At 45.9% G+C, this 19,806-nt stretch overlaps 7 protein-coding genes across 7 annotated transcripts; 4 read left to right on the top strand and 3 right to left on the bottom strand.

Moving 5' to 3' along the window:
• Positions 1 to 43: 43 nt before the first annotated feature.
• On the bottom strand, positions 44 to 1,815 carry J056_003023 (Heat shock protein STI1; the record flags this gene model as incomplete). The annotated part of the gene is made up of 2 exons (XM_009268327.1): positions 44 to 577; positions 628 to 1,815. The coding sequence occupies 2 exons, from the start codon at positions 1,813 to 1,815 to the stop codon at positions 44 to 46; spliced, it is 1,722 nt and encodes a 573-aa protein (XP_009266602.1).
• A 2,904-nt stretch (positions 1,816 to 4,719) lies between these two features.
• On the bottom strand, positions 4,720 to 5,953 carry J056_003022 (60S ribosomal protein L21-A; the record flags this gene model as incomplete). The annotated part of the gene is made up of 5 exons (XM_009268326.1): positions 4,720 to 5,023; positions 5,073 to 5,187; positions 5,234 to 5,254; positions 5,303 to 5,343; positions 5,691 to 5,953. 5 exons carry the CDS (start codon positions 5,951 to 5,953, stop codon positions 4,720 to 4,722), a joined length of 744 nt encoding a protein of 247 aa, XP_009266601.1.
• Positions 5,954 to 6,794: 841 nt separating this feature from the next.
• On the top strand, positions 6,795 to 7,586 carry J056_003021 (uncharacterized protein; the record flags this gene model as incomplete). Its single annotated transcript, XM_009268325.1, has 1 exon — positions 6,795 to 7,586. One exon carries the CDS (start codon positions 6,795 to 6,797, stop codon positions 7,584 to 7,586), a length of 792 nt encoding a protein of 263 aa, XP_009266600.1.
• Positions 7,587 to 8,155: 569 nt separating this feature from the next.
• On the top strand, positions 8,156 to 8,894 carry J056_003020 (uncharacterized protein; the record flags this gene model as incomplete). The annotated part of the gene is made up of 3 exons (XM_009268324.1): positions 8,156 to 8,172; positions 8,218 to 8,274; positions 8,348 to 8,894. 3 exons carry the CDS (start codon positions 8,156 to 8,158, stop codon positions 8,892 to 8,894), a joined length of 621 nt encoding a protein of 206 aa, XP_009266599.1.
• A 63-nt stretch (positions 8,895 to 8,957) lies between these two features.
• On the top strand, positions 8,958 to 13,431 carry J056_003019 (40S ribosomal protein S18; the record flags this gene model as incomplete). The annotated part of the gene is made up of 6 exons (XM_009268323.1): positions 8,958 to 9,980; positions 10,034 to 10,574; positions 10,622 to 10,784; positions 11,042 to 11,442; positions 11,492 to 12,075; positions 12,958 to 13,431. 6 exons carry the CDS (start codon positions 8,958 to 8,960, stop codon positions 13,429 to 13,431), a joined length of 3,186 nt encoding a protein of 1,061 aa, XP_009266598.1.
• Positions 13,432 to 13,816: 385 nt separating this feature from the next.
• Positions 13,817 to 15,107, bottom strand: J056_003018 (Zinc-regulated transporter 1; the record flags this gene model as incomplete). The annotated part of the gene is made up of 5 exons (XM_009268322.1): positions 13,817 to 14,560; positions 14,608 to 14,751; positions 14,802 to 14,922; positions 14,969 to 15,011; positions 15,059 to 15,107. 5 exons carry the CDS (start codon positions 15,105 to 15,107, stop codon positions 13,817 to 13,819), a joined length of 1,101 nt encoding a protein of 366 aa, XP_009266597.1.
• A 373-nt stretch (positions 15,108 to 15,480) lies between these two features.
• On the top strand, positions 15,481 to 19,782 carry J056_003017 (uncharacterized protein; the record flags this gene model as incomplete). The annotated part of the gene is made up of 7 exons (XM_009268321.1): positions 15,481 to 15,498; positions 16,901 to 17,071; positions 17,115 to 17,311; positions 17,678 to 18,143; positions 18,191 to 18,238; positions 18,773 to 19,375; positions 19,423 to 19,782. The coding sequence occupies 7 exons, from the start codon at positions 15,481 to 15,483 to the stop codon at positions 19,780 to 19,782; spliced, it is 1,863 nt and encodes a 620-aa protein (XP_009266596.1).
• Positions 19,783 to 19,806: the final 24 nt, after the last annotated feature.

Raw genomic sequence — 19,806 nt, 5'->3', positions numbered from 1 at the left:
AAATCAATTTGTAGCAATGCACATACAGTACACAGGTAAAACTTTAACGTGTCTTTATAATACCAGCGTTGATCAACTTCATCACCTTTTCTTGAATAGCAGACGATGACTTCATATGGTGTTGCAGCACAGCTGGATCAGTTTGTGACTGTTGCAAAATAGACTGCATAACTGGGTCACCCATGATAGCAGCCACTTCTGGATCCCTCATTGCTCGCTCGAGTGTCTGTTCATCTGACTCCTCACTACGCTGGCTATACAGTGCTGAGTTTATCTTGGCTGACCAATCTCTGATCTCTTTGCCGTTTGATCCCTCCTTATCATTTGCAGTGGCCTTGTCGAGCGCTGCTGCTGCTTGCGTGTAGTCTCTCATGCCGAACAACACCATAGCTTTGCGAATATGCGCTCTGACGAACGATGGGTCGATGTCTATAGCTTTGTTGGCATCCTTGAGGGCTTCAGGAAGGGCAGCTAATTTGTTGTACGCAGTTGCTCTGTTTGTGTATGCACGCGCGTTGTCTGGCAGTCTCTTTATTGCCTCGGAGTAGAGTTTGACGGACTCTGCAAAATCTCCACGCTGAGTAAGATTGTTAGTGATGTGATGGCACTATTGTGATCTAGACTCACCTTGAAAGCTACGTTCCCTTCGTCGCGCGACTTTTCTGATAATTCTGGGTTGATGTATGCCTCCACTTCGGCATCCTTCTTCTCCTTCTCAGTGGCTCTGAGCTTGTTGAGCACATCAGCTGAGCGATGTTCTGTGAGCGACTTATTAAAGTAGTTCACAGCCGCGTCAAGATCCTTCTTCTTGTAGTACACACTACCGATACGACCGAGAGCCTTCGCGACGAGCTTGTAGTCAGCTCGCATCGATCTACCCTCTTCCACAGCCTTTTCACAAACTTCTAGGCACTTTTCAAGATCTCCCTTCTCGAAGAAAACAGCTGAAAGGTTAGTGAGGTATGAGATGTCCGAGTTGTCGAGTTCCCAAGCCTTCTCGTATGCTTGAATGGCTTCATCGAACTTGCGGGCTTTGTAGAGCTCATTACCTTGTTGTTTGGCTTTGAGAGCCTCCTTCTTTTCGTCAGAAGTAGAAGACTCAGCTGGTTGAGTTGCTTCTTGCATCTTTGCCTCTGGTGCGGGTGAGGGAGAAGGAGCTGGGGCTGCTGCTGGCTTAGGTGGGTCTGCCTTCTGGAGGTTTTCAGGAAGTTGATCACTACCCTCTGGACGTTCAAATGCTTGTAAATCGACACCCATCAAAGCGCCCATAACCTGTATCATGCGTGGATCTTGGAATATGTCTGGTGAAGGTTGACCACCCGATTGGATAGCCTTGAGTTTAGCAATGAACGCAGGATCAGCGAGCATTGGGGCAACTTTAGGGTTTTGTGCCAATTTTCCAATGAGGTTAGGATCTTTAAACATTTCAGCGATTCTGCCTGGACCGTCGTCGTCGGATTGAGCAGCAGCCTTGACGTCAGCCAAACCCTTCTGCAAGCCAGAATCTGTCGGAGCTGCTTTCAAACCCTGCTCATAAGCCTCAACTGATTCCATGTACTGCTGCAATCCATGCAGCGCAGCGCCCTTTCTAGCGTAACCTTTTGGCCAATCAGACTTCTTGCTTATTGTGGTGCTGGCATCGTCTAGCGCCTTCTGGTATTGCTTAAGACCTGCGTAAGAAGCCGACCTGTTTGAGTAGAGGACGTGATTGTTGGCGTCTTGAGCGATGGCTTGCGTGAAGAGGTCTACAGCTTTCGTGAAGTCTTTTGCGCTAAACGCTGCGTTTCCTTGGGCTTTCAATTCGTCTGCGGACATGATGGAAGTTGGTAGTAGAGGTGTGTGTCGTGGGATTGATGTACCACGATGTATATGATACACTGGAATCTTCTGGATATTTTTGCCAAGGTTTCATTGAATTTCAAACACAAGTCTCACGCAGAACTCATTTTGAAGGCTTGAAGTCTTGAAGTCTTGGAAGCTTCTCGAAAAGGTTACGAAAGTTGAGATTTGTATCTTACTGTCGTGTGTTTTCATTACAACCCCTCCTTACACTCTCGCTATCTTTCTTCTCACTGAGACTTCTTATTACCGTGAAATTTTGCCTACTCAGAACAAAGCCAAGTGGGATGTATGTTGGAGAAGGGAGTTACGGTTTTACACATAGGTATGTTTCATTTAGCAGCGTGGCTTCTTCACATTTATTAAAGACCCCCGCGGCCACGGATGAATTCACCACATTCCAAGAAATCAATCAAAGCTGCATACTTAAGGAGGAATATTTGTAAGATGAGTTGCAACTATAAATTACCAGCTTCAAGCAATGAGAAAAGACCCTGTTGTTCCATACCTCATAACGCGCTTCTGTCTGGCTGGTGAGCAAGACAGGTCGATCTTAAACACAGAATTTCAGACGATGCTGAAACTAGCATACATACACACTTACACAAACAGACAGTAATTGCCTATTTCAGTGGGAGGGGGGTAACCAGGAGACCTTTCGAGGAGAATTTGAATGAGAAGTATATACGCCAGGAGTGTCTCGAGTCAGCAAATAGGAAGAAATTTAAAAGATTTTGCTATAACTGTAAAATTTCATATACGCCTTGTGAGTGAGACTTGTACAGGTGAGACTGTCTCAAACGCGACTCGCTTCACAGACTGGCACAGATCGAGGCTGAACGGCAAGTTAAACTGCTGTAACGCCTGTGGATTATCTGAGGTGGGATTGGAGATTTAAATCACAGCCAAATGCTCAGAATATTCGAACAAAATGCAGAAAAGCCACGACGAGAAAAGGGATTTGATTAGTTTAGAAGAAAATTTGAGGATGAAAAAATACATCAATGAGACGTAGAAAGGCTTTGGAGGTATCGAAGTAGCTGGTTTACCTACACACCCCTTCTTAACTTGCTAATGTAATGATTATAAACCAAATAACTATTTCCGAACCAAAGAAAGACGGCAGCGACGAGTGCAACGATCCCAGCCTTGTATGAGTGTGGACCTATTGGCAGGTCCTCTTTATCACTGATTAGACGACTTTAGCTGTGTGCGTGCGTTTTTGTATTTGCTCACGCTACCAAACTGCAAACTCCTATGAGCGTAAGTAAGCAGCTGAAAATAGCCAAACAGAGGTGCAGTGGGTGGATTGTTTGGTGCGCTTTCTGGTATAGTCCATCCGCTCTGCTCTGCAGGCTTTGCAAGATCATGTGAGAGAGAGAATTAGAGGAGATGGAGGTGCTACGTGTTGTGGTATAGGTGGCCACAGTGGTTGGCACATCATCAGCTAGAGTATAGATTATAATTTACCGTGTGCAGCGTACCCGGGTTAATGTACAGCACCCCACGTTACCGGTTATACGGACTACCGGTAAAGTCTTATTGTCTGTATGGCTTGGACTTGGGCTTATATGCTCTTTATCGTTGGAAACTGTAGACATTCCCAGACATAGACAACGGCTCGAATTATTCAAAGTGACATAAATCACGTGGATTTTACCAACGCGTTAAATGCAATATGCATTCTGTACTGTTTTTAGACAGCCAATTTGAAATACTAAGAATGTATAGCCATGTTTGGCGTGCCAACTAGGTTTAGAATGGATCAATTGGATCAAAATTTACCCGTAATTAATTCCAAAGAAGGCACAGAGAGTAGTGCACATAATTCCCTCATCTAAGTAATCTCCACAAGCCAAACAAATTCCAAGATGATAGACCTAGCGTAAGTCACGCTGTATATGACAGCTCCAGCGTTATTAATTGATTACATTTCATTTCGCCGACAGTGATATCACGAGTGCGAGTGTGATATGCGCCCTAAGAAATAAAAGAGAGATACTGAAAGGCTATTTGATTAGCGCGCGATAATCGCTCCTCCTATTTGCTCACCGTATGCGCTATGTAGATAGCTGCATACACGCAGAAAATCCCAACAACCACAATAAACGCGTATATAATATTGCTCAATACGCTTAAAATGACACTTTTTTACGTGCCCCACTTCAATTAGTCCTCATTGGACATTCCAGGGACAGGAACGCGTTAACTCATTCGTAAGGCGAGGGGAGTGAGAGTGAATGGAGAATGCGTGAATCTGTACAGTCTCATGTGCCTTGCTATCGAATACGTTCCAGAATATTAATTTTATTTGTAACTGCATTCAAGTGTCGGATCACTTATAACTGCTCGCTCGGCTCACATCTTGTAGACGAACGACGACAGTTAAATTGAAATATGCAAATCAAATTAGTAGCTTTAGCAGCAGCATTCGCAGCAGTAACCGCTGTACCAGTTGTGAGTGTTTGAAATACACAGCCGGCACACCGAGCGCGCTTAGCACACACTGACACCACTTAGAACTCAGAGGAAAACTTCTTTGGAATCGGAAGACAACCAGTCTATTAAGACGTTTGAATGAATGCAGCGGATTTCAACATATGATACAATTTCATTGATTCAATTACCCTTATCAACTTTATATAACAAGAATTCAAATGAATGAATATTTTTTGAGACATTTATTTTCCTACGAAACGTTTATCGCAGCTCGGGTGAGGGCATTCAAAAGGCTTATCAGCAGTATGTGTGCAGACAATTTCTAAGGCTGGGTATTCTAATATCAGAAATTCGAATGAATACTTGGTTTGAGACAATTTCACAAGAATTTTTAAGCAAGTGTTTTGAATGAATAGTGCCAAATACAAAGACTCTTCGAGTTTAAATGTAAGTATCGTAAGCGATAGGAGCGATGGTCTCTGGAGTAGTCTTTGACTTGAGCATTTGACCTTCACGTGGTTGCTTTGGTGAACGCTTAAGGTTGACACGCTCGCCCTTTTGCTTAGCCTCAGAGAGAGCTTGTCTGTTGCTCTTAACGCGTCTCAAGAACTCCTCACGACACTTGGAGTGCTTGACGTGCTCAATACGCAAGTTGACACGCTTCTCGATGTAGCGGGAGCGGATAATCTTGTAGACGATGACACCAACGGCACGTGGAGCGACGTTGAATACGATACCGGTGCGACTGTATGGAGGAATGAGTGGCGCCTTCTTGGGCTTGAATGAAAACTCACCCGTGGTAGAACTTGTGTGGCATACCGCGTTGCTCACCTGGGTTAGCCTTGATGTCTACAATGTCACCAACCTTGTATGGAGTGAGGTAGGTTTTAAGGTGGATTGGACCGTGCTCTGAGGGACGTTAGACTATGCAGCGAGTTGGGTACACCTCACACACCCTTGAAGTTACGGGAGAACACTTGCTCATTCCATCAGCCATTTAATAAAACTTGTAAGCCATACTCACAGTGACGGGTACGAGCGCGGAGACCAAATGAGTGAGGCATCCTGGTTAAATATTCTGTGAGCTTGGTTTCGTTGTTTTATTCAATTTCCTCACTTTACTTGCTGAAGGTCGCTGGGGGAAGAAGGCGAGCAATTCTGCTGAGATGCGATTGAAATGAAAATCTGATTTTAAACCGTGGAGAGTATGGGAGGGTGTGTGAAGGGTGTTTGTAGGCTCAGTTGTATTCCTAGCTTATTTTTATCATTATTTCTCTTTTCCCTGGTGAGATTGGAGTGGTACTGAGGAGGTGGAGTGGTGGCAACGCAGACAGCCAATGGTGGGCTAGAGATGGTCTATCAATGGCTATTTAACGATTTATACATGATTACAATTGAAGATATACCTTTACTGCTCTTGTCTGCGCTGTTCCTCCGCTAAAGCGAATCTGAAGCTATTGATGAGCGCGCTGAGCTTGGTGAAAGCCTCCGAATACCCTTCCTCCACTTCCAGTCCCTCACTCGTCTGCCTGGCGTGTGCGTTTACTAGCTCCTTCAATTCCTGCACCGCTTGCATTGGATCTGTGGTGTAATTGTGCTCTGTCAGCCATTCTCGCACTTGGTTTATGTCTCCTGGCGTTGGCGCGTTTATTTCCTCTTTCGCTGGCATGGACATGGGCGTGATGTGTGACTATTTGAAGGAGGATCGAGAGGTGATTGTGAGTGAATGGTTTGTAGGTAGAGTGCGTGCGTTGCAGGGAGTGTATGGTTGGTGCTTCGGTGATGCGTAGCGTGTTTTATGAGCTTTAAGTGAAAATATTCAGCTAGAAGTGGTATAAACGCCCACTTTACGCAGATAGTGGAGATAGATCCCTGAAATACGCTCTTCTGCACACCACACACATTCCAATGACCTTGCTACTTTCTAGACCATCATCCACTGAAGTAAGTTGGCAGCGAGCTGGCGATTTCTAGGCGATGATTGACTGTCGCGATAGGATAGAAGTGGTAGACGACAAAATTCTCAACTATGGCACTGAAGATACTCCCCACACACCAATCTCCATAGACACCCAACGATATCCTCAACAACTTCAAGAGGCAGGTAAGAGAAACCAAGCAGGAAAAAGCGCGTAATACAGTAGAGGGGGATAGGGAGAAGAAGGAAGCGGCTGAGCGTAGGATTAGGTAGACGAAGCAGCTCAGCGATCCAGAGCCATTCGTTGCTTATTTCGTTCGGAGCGGCGGGTGTGATGATGGGTGTTGCCTTGCGTTTTCTACTGGGTGCGTGTAGTGTGAAATGTAATGCATACTTGAATGTACATGTAATATGTTACTATAATTGTAACTCCAATTTACTTTGACACACGGCACGTACGGCACGCTCTACTTATGCAGTGTGCGTTAGGCGTATTCTTTAGCTGTGCAACTGCGCGTCTGTGCATCAGCTCATCTGTTCATCTGTCCCTTATCTGTGCGCGAATCACTCTTCTCGCCTTCTCTCGCTGTACCACGCAATGACAAAACAAGACGTCGAAAACACCTCAAGTACCTCGGAATTGAGCGACCTGAGCGATATCAGCAACCTCAGTGATCTCAACTTGGGTGACTCGATCAAGCCGCTTTCGTCGCTTAGTGAAGAAGAGGTGGCAACGCATGTGTTTCTACTAGCGCATATTGACGAAGAAGAGAAGATGTTGGTGGTAGACGTAGGTGTGACTGGAGAAGCTGTTCATGACAAGCTAGTGTTCACCCTCACCGACCTTAGGAACGCAGTGCATTTTGAGCAATTCACTCAACAATTCCGCTCACATCTCAGTGGTACCGCTCGCAAAGCGCACGACGAGCTGATCGATATGTACGCAGACAGAGACAGCCAAGACGAGAAGACATTCGTGAGATACAACGAGAAACTGATCGAGGTGAGCGATATACTCGCTATGGAGCTCGAGGAGAAGGAAGACTTGCAGAAGCTGTGCGATGAGCAGGAGGATTTGGATGCAGTTGCTGTTGAAAATTTTGCCAGTAGAGTATGCAGCCATTTCAGCGAGAAATACCCACACAAAAAACTCGCAGTGGTGCTGTTGGATCCTATCGCTACCCTCAACGCTTATCCTGATGAGTATGAGGTCATGCCGCACACCCTCAGAGACGCACTCGTTGATGCTGGTGCAGACGTTTTCATGTTGGAAGGCGATGAGGAGGGCGAGCAAGTTAAAGAGGAGCAGGAAGAGAAGGCGAAAAATACACCGGCTTTAGACTTGCAACACAAACTCGGCAAGGCTTTTGAACATCTTGCACTGGATTAGAAATTAGAATTAGAAATATGGAATGGCATGTATGTTGAAATGTATATGATACATTAAATGAGAGCGTGTATCTCTCTCTCTTGGTTATCTGCTCACGTGGGTGCTCTATAGTGATGCCGGATATAAACGGCAAAGGAGAATACAGGGCGAAATTGCTACCGAAGAGGACTAATTTTAGTATAGTCTTAAAAATACGGATCAGGGCAATTTATCAAGCCTTTTTATTTGAAGATGATAAAAGGCAAGAATCCTGATAACTGCTAAGTGCAAGTTGAAGTCTGGAAATTGGGTGGATGGCTGACATAAAGGTAGAGTTGGATTGCTTGAGAATCTATGATTATAATGGTGCTGCTAAATTATACAAATTGTACTGTGTCTTTCAAGCTAATTCGGTGTTTCAATGTTCAAAATGGTCGAGCAGACAATGGAGAGTGGGTATAATGAGCAAGAATCTACAGGCAAAAGCTAAGGATCCAGCCCCAATCGACTTAATTTTATCCCAAATTTTAACAAGTTGGTCGACGATTCGACAGTTTCCTGCTTTGTTCGCGACGTCATTCAAGATAAAAATGCCGAAAGTGATACAGTGGGTGGACGAGAAAGGAAATTAGCCAAGCTAACGGAGAACAAGGCTAGATAGGGAGCTAGTAGAGGAGTACATAAGCAAAGGGGAGCTCAAGGCGAATGAGTGGGTGGGAGCAGCCGAGCAGCCAGCGAATGCTCGACGCTTGCACAAATCTCACACCTCACACAACACACAGTCTGGATATGCTCAACAACTCACTCCAGACAACTCTCAGATACGTTGGATTCGGCGCTGTGGCTGGTGCGGGCTCGCTCTTCTACCTGGCTAGGCGGTACCAGCGCAGATGGGCGTTACCGGCATTTGCGGGTGGAGTGAGTGGCACTTTCCTCGGCCAGTACGTCGGTGCGATGAGTTTCGCCAGTCATTTCAATCAAGAAGGCAGAGATCCACGCGTCGTTCTCCAGACGCTGGCGAGAATCAGCAGGGAGAGCGATGTAAAGCGGGCGCAGAGGATGGCTGGCGGCGGGAGTGTGGAGACGGTTCGTGGTGACAGTGGTGGCAGTAGTAGCCATGGTATTGGTAGTAACGCGGGTAGCTCACGCTGGGATCAGCTGAGAGGCGCCAGTGGTACAAATGGTATACCTCAATCTACTAGTGCAACTCAATCAACTCCAGCTATCGATACTGACTTGACAAACTTCCCCAGATCCAGTGAGGATTTCGAATACGTCAGCGATAGCGATAGAAGTGAGTACAGGAGCAGCGCCGAGAAGGATCTTTGATTGTACAATGCATGGATTATAATTCATGGTAAAATACACTATCTCTCTTGTACCTTTACCTCCATGAGCAGCTCGAACGAATCAACGCAAACAGCGCACACAGCGCACACACACGCGCGGCGTGCTAAGGTTCCGCTGCCAGGCATAGCGAGGACAGCGTACGATCTACGCAAGCCGCAATCAGCATTATCAGCATCAGCATCTCTAACAAACCAACCACACCACTCCCAATACCAATCAGATGGATTCATCGGGCGCGGCACACCTCCACGAGGACCTCCGAAGCAGTCACTCCCAGTGCGTACGTCGAAGCTATCCCAAAAACACGTATTCCTGCCGGGGGAGATACAGACGCGAGCGTTGCCGTACGAGAGTGAGAGGGGAGAGAGTACATCCGGCAGCCACATGCACCGCCCACCCACAGCGCACGAACAGCAACAAGAAGAAGAAGAAGAGCGAACGTCGGCGCGGTTCAGGCTGGCTGAGCGAATGGGGAAGGAGGAGCGAGAGCGAGCGTCGCACAATCGTCTCACCGCATACGCCGTGGGGGAGCGGTACAAGATGCGCAGTCTAGCGGCATACAGCAAGCGGGAGCACAATGCATGGGCGAGGCAGTACGATGAGGCTATCTACACAGTCTACCATCGTCCCTTGCTTCCAGGATACAGCGCAGCTTCGTGTATTCGTTCAAGCAACCCCTCCCGTAGCCCAGGCGGGGGCAGCATTATCGATATGTACGAGGAAGCAGACGAGCTACCCCAGCTAGCAGAGATGGATCATAGCCACCAGCGCCCCTTCGACGACGTCGCTAATAGTCCCCCTAGGATTGACGACGATGGATTTATTCGCGAGGGTGGTGGCGTTGCTGGCAGTGTGGACGAGAGCGGGAATGGTAGTGCGAGTGTTGCAGCTATTCCAGAAAGCAACACGGACGAACCTCGCGACGATGCCGATGTGCAGAGCACTGAGTCGAGAAGGCAGACACAGACAAAGACTCAGAAAGAGAAAGCGAAACCGAAACGGAAATGGAAGACGCAGCTGGAAAGTGTGAATGATACGGTAGCGGAGGTGATACATTTTGACTATGTAAGTTGGGAGTGTGAGTCTGTTAGCTAACAACGCTAACAACTGGGCGATAGGGAGTTTCAGTATTTTACAACATGACAGAAAGTCAAGAGCGGGATATATTGCAAGACATGGTGAATGCCGGTGTAGTAGTCCGACCTCTGCACCCAGATAGTCGGGAGATGGAGCAATGTCACTATGGTCAAGACAGTAACATACCATCGTCGAGGATATTGAACGATTTCTTCACTCTCAAGACTAATTCGCACTATTTGAAGCTGTCATTGGCACATGCTCTAGCGCAGTCGACGAAATTGTCTGCGTTTGAAGAATTGACGCTGGGAGTACTAGATAGTGCATCGACTATACCTAAGGAACTGGCAGCGACAGGGACATTAGCACTCGATCGTCGACAGGCTATACGACTGACAGGAAAGCTATTCAAATTGCGTGTGGATGTTAATCTGGTGAGTAATGTGCTCGATGTACCTGAGCTATTCTGGTCAGAAGCTGGACTCAAAGCGCTATACGATGCGGGGAGGGATTATTTCGAAATAGGAGCGCGGGTACAGACACTGAATGAGCGGTTAGCGGTTGCGGGAGATTTGTTAGACAGTAAGTAAGCATTAGGGGAATATCGCAGAAACTAATTAAGCAAACAGTCATTCACGAACACGTCAATGAGCAGGGAATGAGCAGGATAACGATAATAATCATATGGCTGATTGTTATCGCGTGTTTGGTGGCAGTGGGAGAGGTGGGAGCTAGGTTGGCACTGCACGCGCTTAGGCCGGGGAGTGTGACGATGGTGGAAGGGGGAATGAGGTGGGTTAAGGGAGGGAGTGTAGTGTAGTGAGCTGAGTAATGAGTGTTGATAATGCGCGCTGTATAAAATAGAAAATAATTTACAAAATAATTTTTAGCGAATCGACGACTGCTAGGTGCATCTGATTCAGAACCAAGAGGAAGATAAATAGAAAACAGCAAATCACGCTCATTTTAATAACAAATAATAATTAGACACGGCTATCAATTACCATGTCAGATGCACATTCTATACCCTCACTGACGAGGAACCCGAGGCGTTTGATGCGTACGAATAAGAGGGATTTGTGGTTTGATGGTGGTGACGATGGTGCTGGCGGCGACGGCACCGGAACAATCATCTTAAGTACTCAGAGCCCAGCACCTACTTTCGCTTCTCCAGATGCAGCGACGGACGGTAGAACTACGATGATTGGTGGGGGCGTCAGCAGCTTATCGATACAGAGCGGTGTTAGCAGTGCTAGTAGCGCTAGTAGTGTTAGCAGTGTTAGCAGCGTTAGCAGCGTTAGTTCTCAGAGCACACAGAGTTCTATCAGCTCACAGTCATTGGATTCGTCGCAGTCATCGCAGTCATCGCAGTCTACGCATTCTCTACAATCATCACAGTCATTACAGTCATCCCTCTCCTCCCTCTCCTCTTCCTCTTCCCTCTTCTCCGGTAAGCTCAGCGCACTGTCCCACGAAACACCCCTTAACCTCTCGTACAGCCTCTCCATCCGCGACTCTCAGCGACTCGGACAGCAGCAACGACAGAGCGTGGATTGCTGGTCCTATTGTCGGTTCTATCGTCGGCGCACTCGCACTCCTCGGCCTCCTACTCTTCCTCCTCACTCGCAAGCGCAACAAGCAGCGTGCCTTGAGTGGTAAACAAGCCCAAGAGGCGGCGTTGGCGAGTGGTGGGAGTGCTGGTGGTGGTGGTGTAGCTACAGATGGTGATGCTACAAATGGTGCAGCTACAGATGGTGCTGCTGCAGGTAACACCACAAACAACTCTAACATGCTCGGCGTAGGCGCAGGAGCAGCAGGTGCAGCAGGTGCAGGCGCCATCGCAGCAGCCTCAAGCAGACGCTCTTTTACACCCTCTTCCCACTCTCACTCCCGACGCGACTCTCTCCTCGCTCGGTCCAACAGCGATAGATCCATGTTCCGCCCACATTCGGAACACTCATTCGGGGCATGGGAACAGCAATCGAGGAGTAGCCACGATATACTCGCACCACCACCACCACCTAATAATGGACAATCTAATAATACTAATAGACACTCTGTCGCCTCCCCATTAGACGAACTCGTAAGGTCGTTTAGTTTGAGAAAGGCCAACAAGTAATTTCTATACTGTCAATCTCTACTCTCTATCTCTCTCTACACACACACACTCTTTAGAAGGAAAATTCTCACTCGCACAAGATGCATTATTTAAGGAATTTCTATACCCACTTTACCTTTCAAGTACCTCTTCCTCTCAATTTCTGGAGTTTTTTCTTTTTTTCTTTTATCACTACGCCGATTCGCTTATTCGCTAATAAATGCTTTTTACCGAATGTTTTGGGTGATGGGGGCTGCTTGGGAGAGTAAATGTGAGCGTAGGCAAAAATATTAAAAATAGGCGTATGAAACTGTATATATAAAGTAAACAAAGTTATAAAAGTGAAAATATTCACAAAGACCTGTAACAACGTCAGCTAAAATGCAACAAACAACATTGCACACAGCCATCGAGATTCAGTTATGAAATTCAAATCATCAGATGAACACAGCTGCCGGCTGAGCTTACGGGAAGACGGTGCGTGTGTCCACCTTAAAATAAGAGGTGCCAGTAGAGAGCCCTAATAACCGTGGGCTTTTCGATCATGTGGATGGCGTGTGTGGAGTGAGCGGGGACTTACATAATGTTTGGAGGTGGTGGAGGTGGTGGTAGTTATCGCGCTGCTACTGATGCTGCTGGGTGACTACAAGAAATCAAGCAAACACCAAGCAAACACCAAGCACAGACCTACCACTCACCGCCATCCTCATCGTTCTTCTCCAAGAAGCTTGGTCGAATTAAAAAATTTAAGCCAGCCTCGCTCGCCTGAAGGAAGAAGATTTCAAAAAATAATCCTTCGAGTCAACGTACAAGATCAAAAATGGTAAGAAATCTCAAATATTAAAAGGCTTTGCTAAGAATTTACAGGCCAGCCTCGTAGCCCCAGAGCCGCATATGCAGTTCCAGCATATCTTGCGTCTCCTCAACACAAACGTTGACGGTAAGAGAAAGATCCAGTACGCAATGACCGAAATCAAGGGTGTTGGTCCACGCTACGCCAACGTCGTCATCAAGAAGGCTGATGTCGACCTCTTCAAGCGCGCCGGTGAGCTCAACTCTGATGAGCTTGAGAGAATCGTCAGCATCTTGCAGAACCCAACCGCTTTCAAGATCCCTGCTTGGCTTCTTAACCGTCGCAAGGACGTCAGCGACGGTAAGAACCACCAAGTCGTTTCTAACCAAGTCGACTCCAAGTTGCGTGATGACCTTGAGCGTCTCAAGAAGATCCGTGCCCACAGAGGTCTCAGACACTTCTGGGGTATCCGTGTTCGCGGTCAGCACACCAAGACCACCGGTCGTAGAGGAAAGACTGTCGGTGTCTCCAAGAAGAAGGGCGGTTAATTATGTGCATCTTTCTTACGCCTTTCGTACTCTTCTTGTACGCCAACCCAAGCAATTGATTATGTTTTCAATCATTCCGTGCGTTGCCTGTTGTGTCCGTGTCGATGATTGTGCCCTGTGTGAGGGTGGTATAACACGTATACCGCTGAGTAGAGTAAGAGCAGTGTTAAATATCATCTTACGTTACGTTACTTGGTAAACTCTGACTGAACACTTTAAACCAGGTTGACATGAAAATTTGCACAATTGATCCATGTATTAACTAAGTGTACAAGATAGACTAGAGAAAGTCGCGTAAATCCTAAAAAGTGTAAAAAGTGTAAAGTAGGCTATCATAACCATTCCAATTCTATAAGGGGTGAGGGCGTTGGTATCAGGAACGTATCTACGCCCAGTTACCGAGCAAACTCATCAGGCCAGCTCCGAGGAGTACGCAGAAGCCAGCATACAGGACATACATGTCGGACGCCTTCTTCATATGCGAGCTAAAGATAAAGTCGTGCGCCAGCAATTCTACCAGACCGGTGTAGAGCAAAATACCAGCAGAAATAGAGTTCAGGAGACCAGTGGTGATGAGAGCCGCAGTAGATCCAGAATTGTACGTCTCTCTAACACCCAAACCAATAGCGACAAAGATAGGCGTGATGAGGAAATAGCAGGTGGCTCCAGTGTACGGAATCCAAGTCTGCCTCACAGGCAGCTCCGCAAGTCTAGCGCCCAATCCTAATCCTTCAAACATTTGATGAAACACAATGACGATGAGCAGCACCCTGAACTCATCCGATGACGAGGTTGCGAGTGTAAGACCAAGGATGGCAGAGTGGAACAAAACACCGAACTCGAGAATGGCTACACCAGTAATCATTGACATGGTGTTGTATCCGAAACTGCCCATCGAGTGGACGCTCTCCACGTCGTTTGTCTCAGTTGATTTCTGATCAGCCATAGTGGTAGCTGGAGCGTCATGGACTTGTGGGTGAGAATCAGAGGTGTGTGTGTAGGTTTCTGCACCATGAGATCCTGCTATACCACCAACATTGTCATGGCCGTGATTGTCGTAGTTCATCCCGCGTCTTTCGAGGTACTTGTTTCCGAGTCTTGAAGCCCACAATTCAGCAAAGAAGATAAACTGTTAGAGGTTAGTAAAGACCTTTTAACGGCTTACTTTCCACTAACAAATACTGCAGCTTCCGCGAGAGCTGGTGCCCAATTGTAATCATTCCAAGCACCACTCAAACACTCCTGATCGGTGAGTTTCTCAAAGGCTTCAGCGAGCAAGTGAATGAAAGCAGTCGCAACAATAACCCCAGAGCCAAAGTACTATGGCTGGTGAGCGGTGACATCATAAGAAAACAGAAAACCACACACACCTTAATTGTATCGTAGAATATCTTGGGCAATCCCAGCCCTTTTACTCTACCGGTTACGATTGGAAGGAGTGTGCCTAAGGCTGACGTAGCCATTACGATGAAGATTGCACCAATGCGAAGACTGCGATTTGTGAGGGAGGTACGCTGAGAGGAGGATTACGACTCACCCTTGTAATGAATTGTCATGGTATTTGCTACCGCAATTTACAGCTGCAAATACTGTCAATCACTACACACTCCTTTACATGATCACTCACATGCTTCTTCTCCAGCTCTAGTAATCAACTTTGCGAATTCTGCAGACATGGTGGATTTAACTTAAAGAGGATTATATCGAGTTGGTGGTTTAAATCTGACTTGTCCTAGGCACATCCAATTCCACTATATGAGTACCGTCATGGTTCTGTCAAATCTTCCGAGGTTTGAGATTAGCGGTAGACAAAAAAGGAAATGTGCATTATATTGTTAGATCAATGGATCGGTTGTGAGCATTTATTCAGAATCCTGACGTTTAATGCCATACCATACCTTCACACCGAAGTAACTGACGACTGACACAGTACTCGCATTTCCATTTCGGGTGTCTGGGCGCTCGTTAAGACGGGACCTTACCGATGTGGTGCATGTAAAGAAGGTCTGTGCTTTGCGAGTGGAATCTGTCACAACGCCAGTGCCGTTGATGTCTGATGCGGTCGTGGTGAGAGGTTGAAATAGAGGCGGAAGATGATTATAAAGGGACTGATTAGGTTAAGGGGACTGCTTTAGCTGTAATTGGGATATCTGTCACAGATCTGACATGTCTTCCTTTTCTCAAATTGTAGTCTTCATGTCAAAATCTGAAACGGAAGCAGTCGGATTTGCTGTCTAAACCAGCCAAATAGCCTGAAATTGCTTCTATCACCGTCTTATTCTCTTTCAAGTCAATTTTAATAGCCCATTGTATCTCGGAGGAAATTCTTCGCTAAATTTTCCGCCCTGAACATAAATAAATGCGTTGAGGATACATCTTGCACCCCTTTTAGACTTATCGGATACATCTATCTCGCATCTAGCTGTGCCTTGCAGTCAGGTCGTAGTCGACGGCTACAGCTACACAGCTGTGAAGGTACTTTGAAGTGGTAATTGTAGTGGACGTGGTAGTTTCAAAGGTTGCGCTATCTAACATGTCGTTACTCTATTTGATAGTGGATCCTGGAATCTCACTCAGTAAGACACCATCTCATCACTGGAATCACGCAATTATCACGGTATTGCTGCATATAATAAAATGTGAGTGGTTAAAATAGTTGATTATGGAGCTGATTTGAATCTCCAGCCACTTATCAGTGTCTTGCACGTATTAGGGTGGTGTCGCAGAGATGTATAAGATGCACCGGTGGCTCAGTCGACCCACAATACCCTTGAAATAAGAATAATAACAAAGTATAAATGACACGTTCTTACCTATTTTCTAACGCCAGCCTGAACACAAATACCGCACACACTACATCGACCACGCTAAAACTCAACGATACGATGAGATATTGTGGCAGATAAAAAAGAATCCAATTTAACAACTCACATCAATATAAAATCCCAGTAAACTCACTCAGCTGCAAACTTTGAAGCCACTCGCTCTCCCACGATCGTCCCGAATTTCCACACAGATCAGCAACACACGCAATGTCCGCAAAAATCTCTTCATTTGTAGAACTACACAACCACAATGTAGTATTTCTCTATCTGGAACCCCCACGCCGGCAAAAAGATCCAAGCAGCAGAGCTTGCCGATGAAAAAAGGCACACATTGAAGAGCTAAATCTAAAGCTGGACGGCGCTGCCCTATGCGCAATAATTAACACGTGCAAAGTCTCGTTCTTTGCCATAAGCGGCAATATCTCGCCTAGAATCACTATTACAGAGTTCGATGAGGCAGTAGATCGCAAATGCTTCCGATCAAACAAGAAGCTACAACTCTGCGACTACACGCTCGCATGCCTCGACTCATACAGCAAATCCCCGCGCAATTTTCACGCAAATGATCAGCACGCTGATCTGCAGTCACAAAATGAAGCCTGGCGGCTTGTTGTGATGAAAGAACCAAACACGACCTCGCACAGCCTTTTATCAATCTCCTTGAAGTTGAACAGACGGACAAGGAGAAAAAGGAGTTTAGGAAGTTGGCAGACGAAATTGACAGTGTGTTTGGCAGGGGTGTTGTTGTTTTTGATGTTCAATGTGAGTTTGGTGTTCGCTTAGATGGGTATCTCGATGTGTTGGTGTTAAAAGAGGTATTTCAATAGCTAATAAAGCAACCCCACTAACTCAAGCCAGATCCCATCTTATACTATCAAAGATGCCCTCATGGAGAAGGGTGTCGAGGTGAAGACGAGTGATACCAGAGCATCAGCTAGTTTCTGTCCCATGCGCGGGAATAGAGTGCAAGTGCCACTGTGTTTTGCTAGCGAAGAGAATCGATGTTACAATGACCTCCACTGCAGCAACATTCACTCACTCGCTGTCCTTAGAAAGTGGGAAATATTCTGTGGTACCAGCGGAACATACTTTCACCGCACTTTCGTGGTTACTGAGAATATTATAAATGATTTCCTCTAATTTGCTTACTCGACTTGCTATCCTTTTGCTGCTACAGTGTTTGAAATGTATTTATTTTACTGTTGAAACATCTTCAATCTACTTCCATTATTTTACTAATTTCTTAAGCCTCCCCCACACCCCACATTCGGCCCTATCAGTCAACCACCTCCACCTCTATTCCAATGTTCCCCAAAATTCCCACGCAGTGTTGTATTTCAATCCTGAGCCGGCGACGCACCAACGGCCAGATGGCATCGCAAAAACCTGCGCCGTGATGTTACAAGACTCAAAGTAGACAGCACAAAGCCCGTCGTCGCTATAGCATCCAATGATTATGAAATCTACGCGTCTAATGGGAATATAAAGTTATTGTTTACGTTGAAGGACTTTGACAAAGCTACTGGTCGTCCGGAATATTATAGAAAAAAGGAGTTCTTATTATCGAAATCCACACTCGACAAGCTAGATTGTTTCCCCTTTCCATCTCATCAGTTTATAGAAGAATGTCAGGAAAAGAGACAAGAGAATTTCAGCTCTTGCACTTCAAGTTGGCAAGGCGAAATTGTGAGTAGTGTGCGCGGCGAAATAACGAAGGACGAGGCTTTAATTCTTGAGAGGGAGCAGGTCCATAAGAAAAAGGTAGAGGTAAGGAAAATAGCGGACGAAATTGTTGACAAGCTTGGCCCTTGCATGATCATTTTAGATGAGCTGAGACCATTCCGTAGGAGGACTACTGAATATCTCAACATATTCTTCCTATCAAACGTGGCAGGCGTCCTCTAGTACAATGTACTGTTGACGTTCTCAAACAGACAGAAGATCTTCGAGACGTATCCAAAACCCCTCCTATCACAATAAGGGTGTGTTCCAGGATATGGGCGTCGAGATAAATTGCACCATTTCCTTAGCTGCTGCTAGTCTCTGCCACGTGTATGCTGAGAAGGTCAAAACACCAGCGTAACCAGTAAGATACTTTCACCTAAAATCAATCGAGCACAGAGATTATCACTCTGGCTTACCAAGGAGGTCTACTGCCAGAAAGACCATTACGATGTCGACTGCATCTCTGATGAACCAGTCAGACCCCTCCCGCGTACCTATTTCAGGCGCGCAGTCAATGTAATGGATAAAATTAAGAGCCACCTGAAACAAGAATATTTGTATCCCGCACCAAGCTTCATTCCTTGCATTTTGTCTTACAAATATGAATTGAAATTTTCACACTCCTGAAAATGTTTGATGTGTGAGTAATATAATAATTAATGTGATGAATTTGTTGATTCTGCTGTCTTTGTTGCTACATGTTTTCTCCCAAGGAGCCAGATTCTCATCAGTTTATTCAAAGTCATGTGTAACTCCTGATTGTCTCACTTGTATTTCTCATCACTTGACAGCCATTATCTTTCAGCCCAATGCCGCTCCTCAGATTCAAAGCCTTGAATTCAGATTTCAAATTCATCTACATTCTCCCAGATACAGTCAACCTACAGTCAGCCAGGAAGCTTAATGATGATTTGAAAGACGAAGTGATGAAACTCAAAATTGACAATACAAGGCATATACTCATGATAGCATCTAACGATAAGGAAATATACGCATCTGATGGTAACGACTCCCTACTCTTCACGTTGGAAGACTTTGATGAGGCAACAGAACGCCACGATTACTGCGAGAAAAAGAAGCTTTTACTTCCTGATCATAGACTCGAGTGGCTAGACACCTCCTTAGCACTATCACTATATGAAAAAGAAAAGAATACTTCCTTCTGGAGTCCCAGATCACATTATTTGCCGGACGGTGCACGTGAGGAATTGATGGAAAAGGAGGTGTTGGCTCTGGAAAATGAGCAAAACAGGAAAGAGGATGCAATGATGAGGAAAATAGTGCGTACAATCATCGAAAAATTTGGTCGTGATTGTACGATTGTTTTAGACGAACTAAGACCATTCGGGTTTAGGTATACAGAGTATCCGAATATCTCTTTATGCCTATTGCTTGTGGGTAAGACTAACCTTAGTGACTCTTACTTACTTTACGAAAACAGGACGAAGAAAATCTTCCAAATTTCCCCAGATCTCATCCAATCAGTATTAGTGCGGTGTTTGAGGGGATGGGTGTGAATGCGAAGAGCATTCAGTCTAAATGTGCAACCAGTATTTGCTATGTTTGTGGTGGAAAAGCAGAGCAGCCAGTCCGACAGACGACGGCGTTTCCTCCGATGTTATCCAAAGAAGAACAAATCCCAATTGCGATGTCGAGGGAGTTCTACTGCAAGCATGCGCATCACGACGTGAATGGTATCTCTGAGAAGCCAGACAATTACTACCCCAGTGACTGCTATCCTGGTACTTTTCTGAAGCGAACTGTGAACGTGGTGGAGAATATTAGGAAGAAATTGAGCTAAATGAGAGTATATCCAGTTTGAAGC

The sequence above is a fragment of the Wallemia ichthyophaga genome (genome assembly GCF_000400465.1).
Source record: "Wallemia ichthyophaga EXF-994 unplaced genomic scaffold scaffold3, whole genome shotgun sequence".
Classification (NCBI taxonomy): Eukaryota; Fungi; Basidiomycota; class Wallemiomycetes; order Wallemiales; family Wallemiaceae; genus Wallemia; species Wallemia ichthyophaga.
The sequence above is the reverse complement of the archived record's forward strand: the minus strand, read 5'-3'. Positions and strand labels throughout refer to the sequence as shown.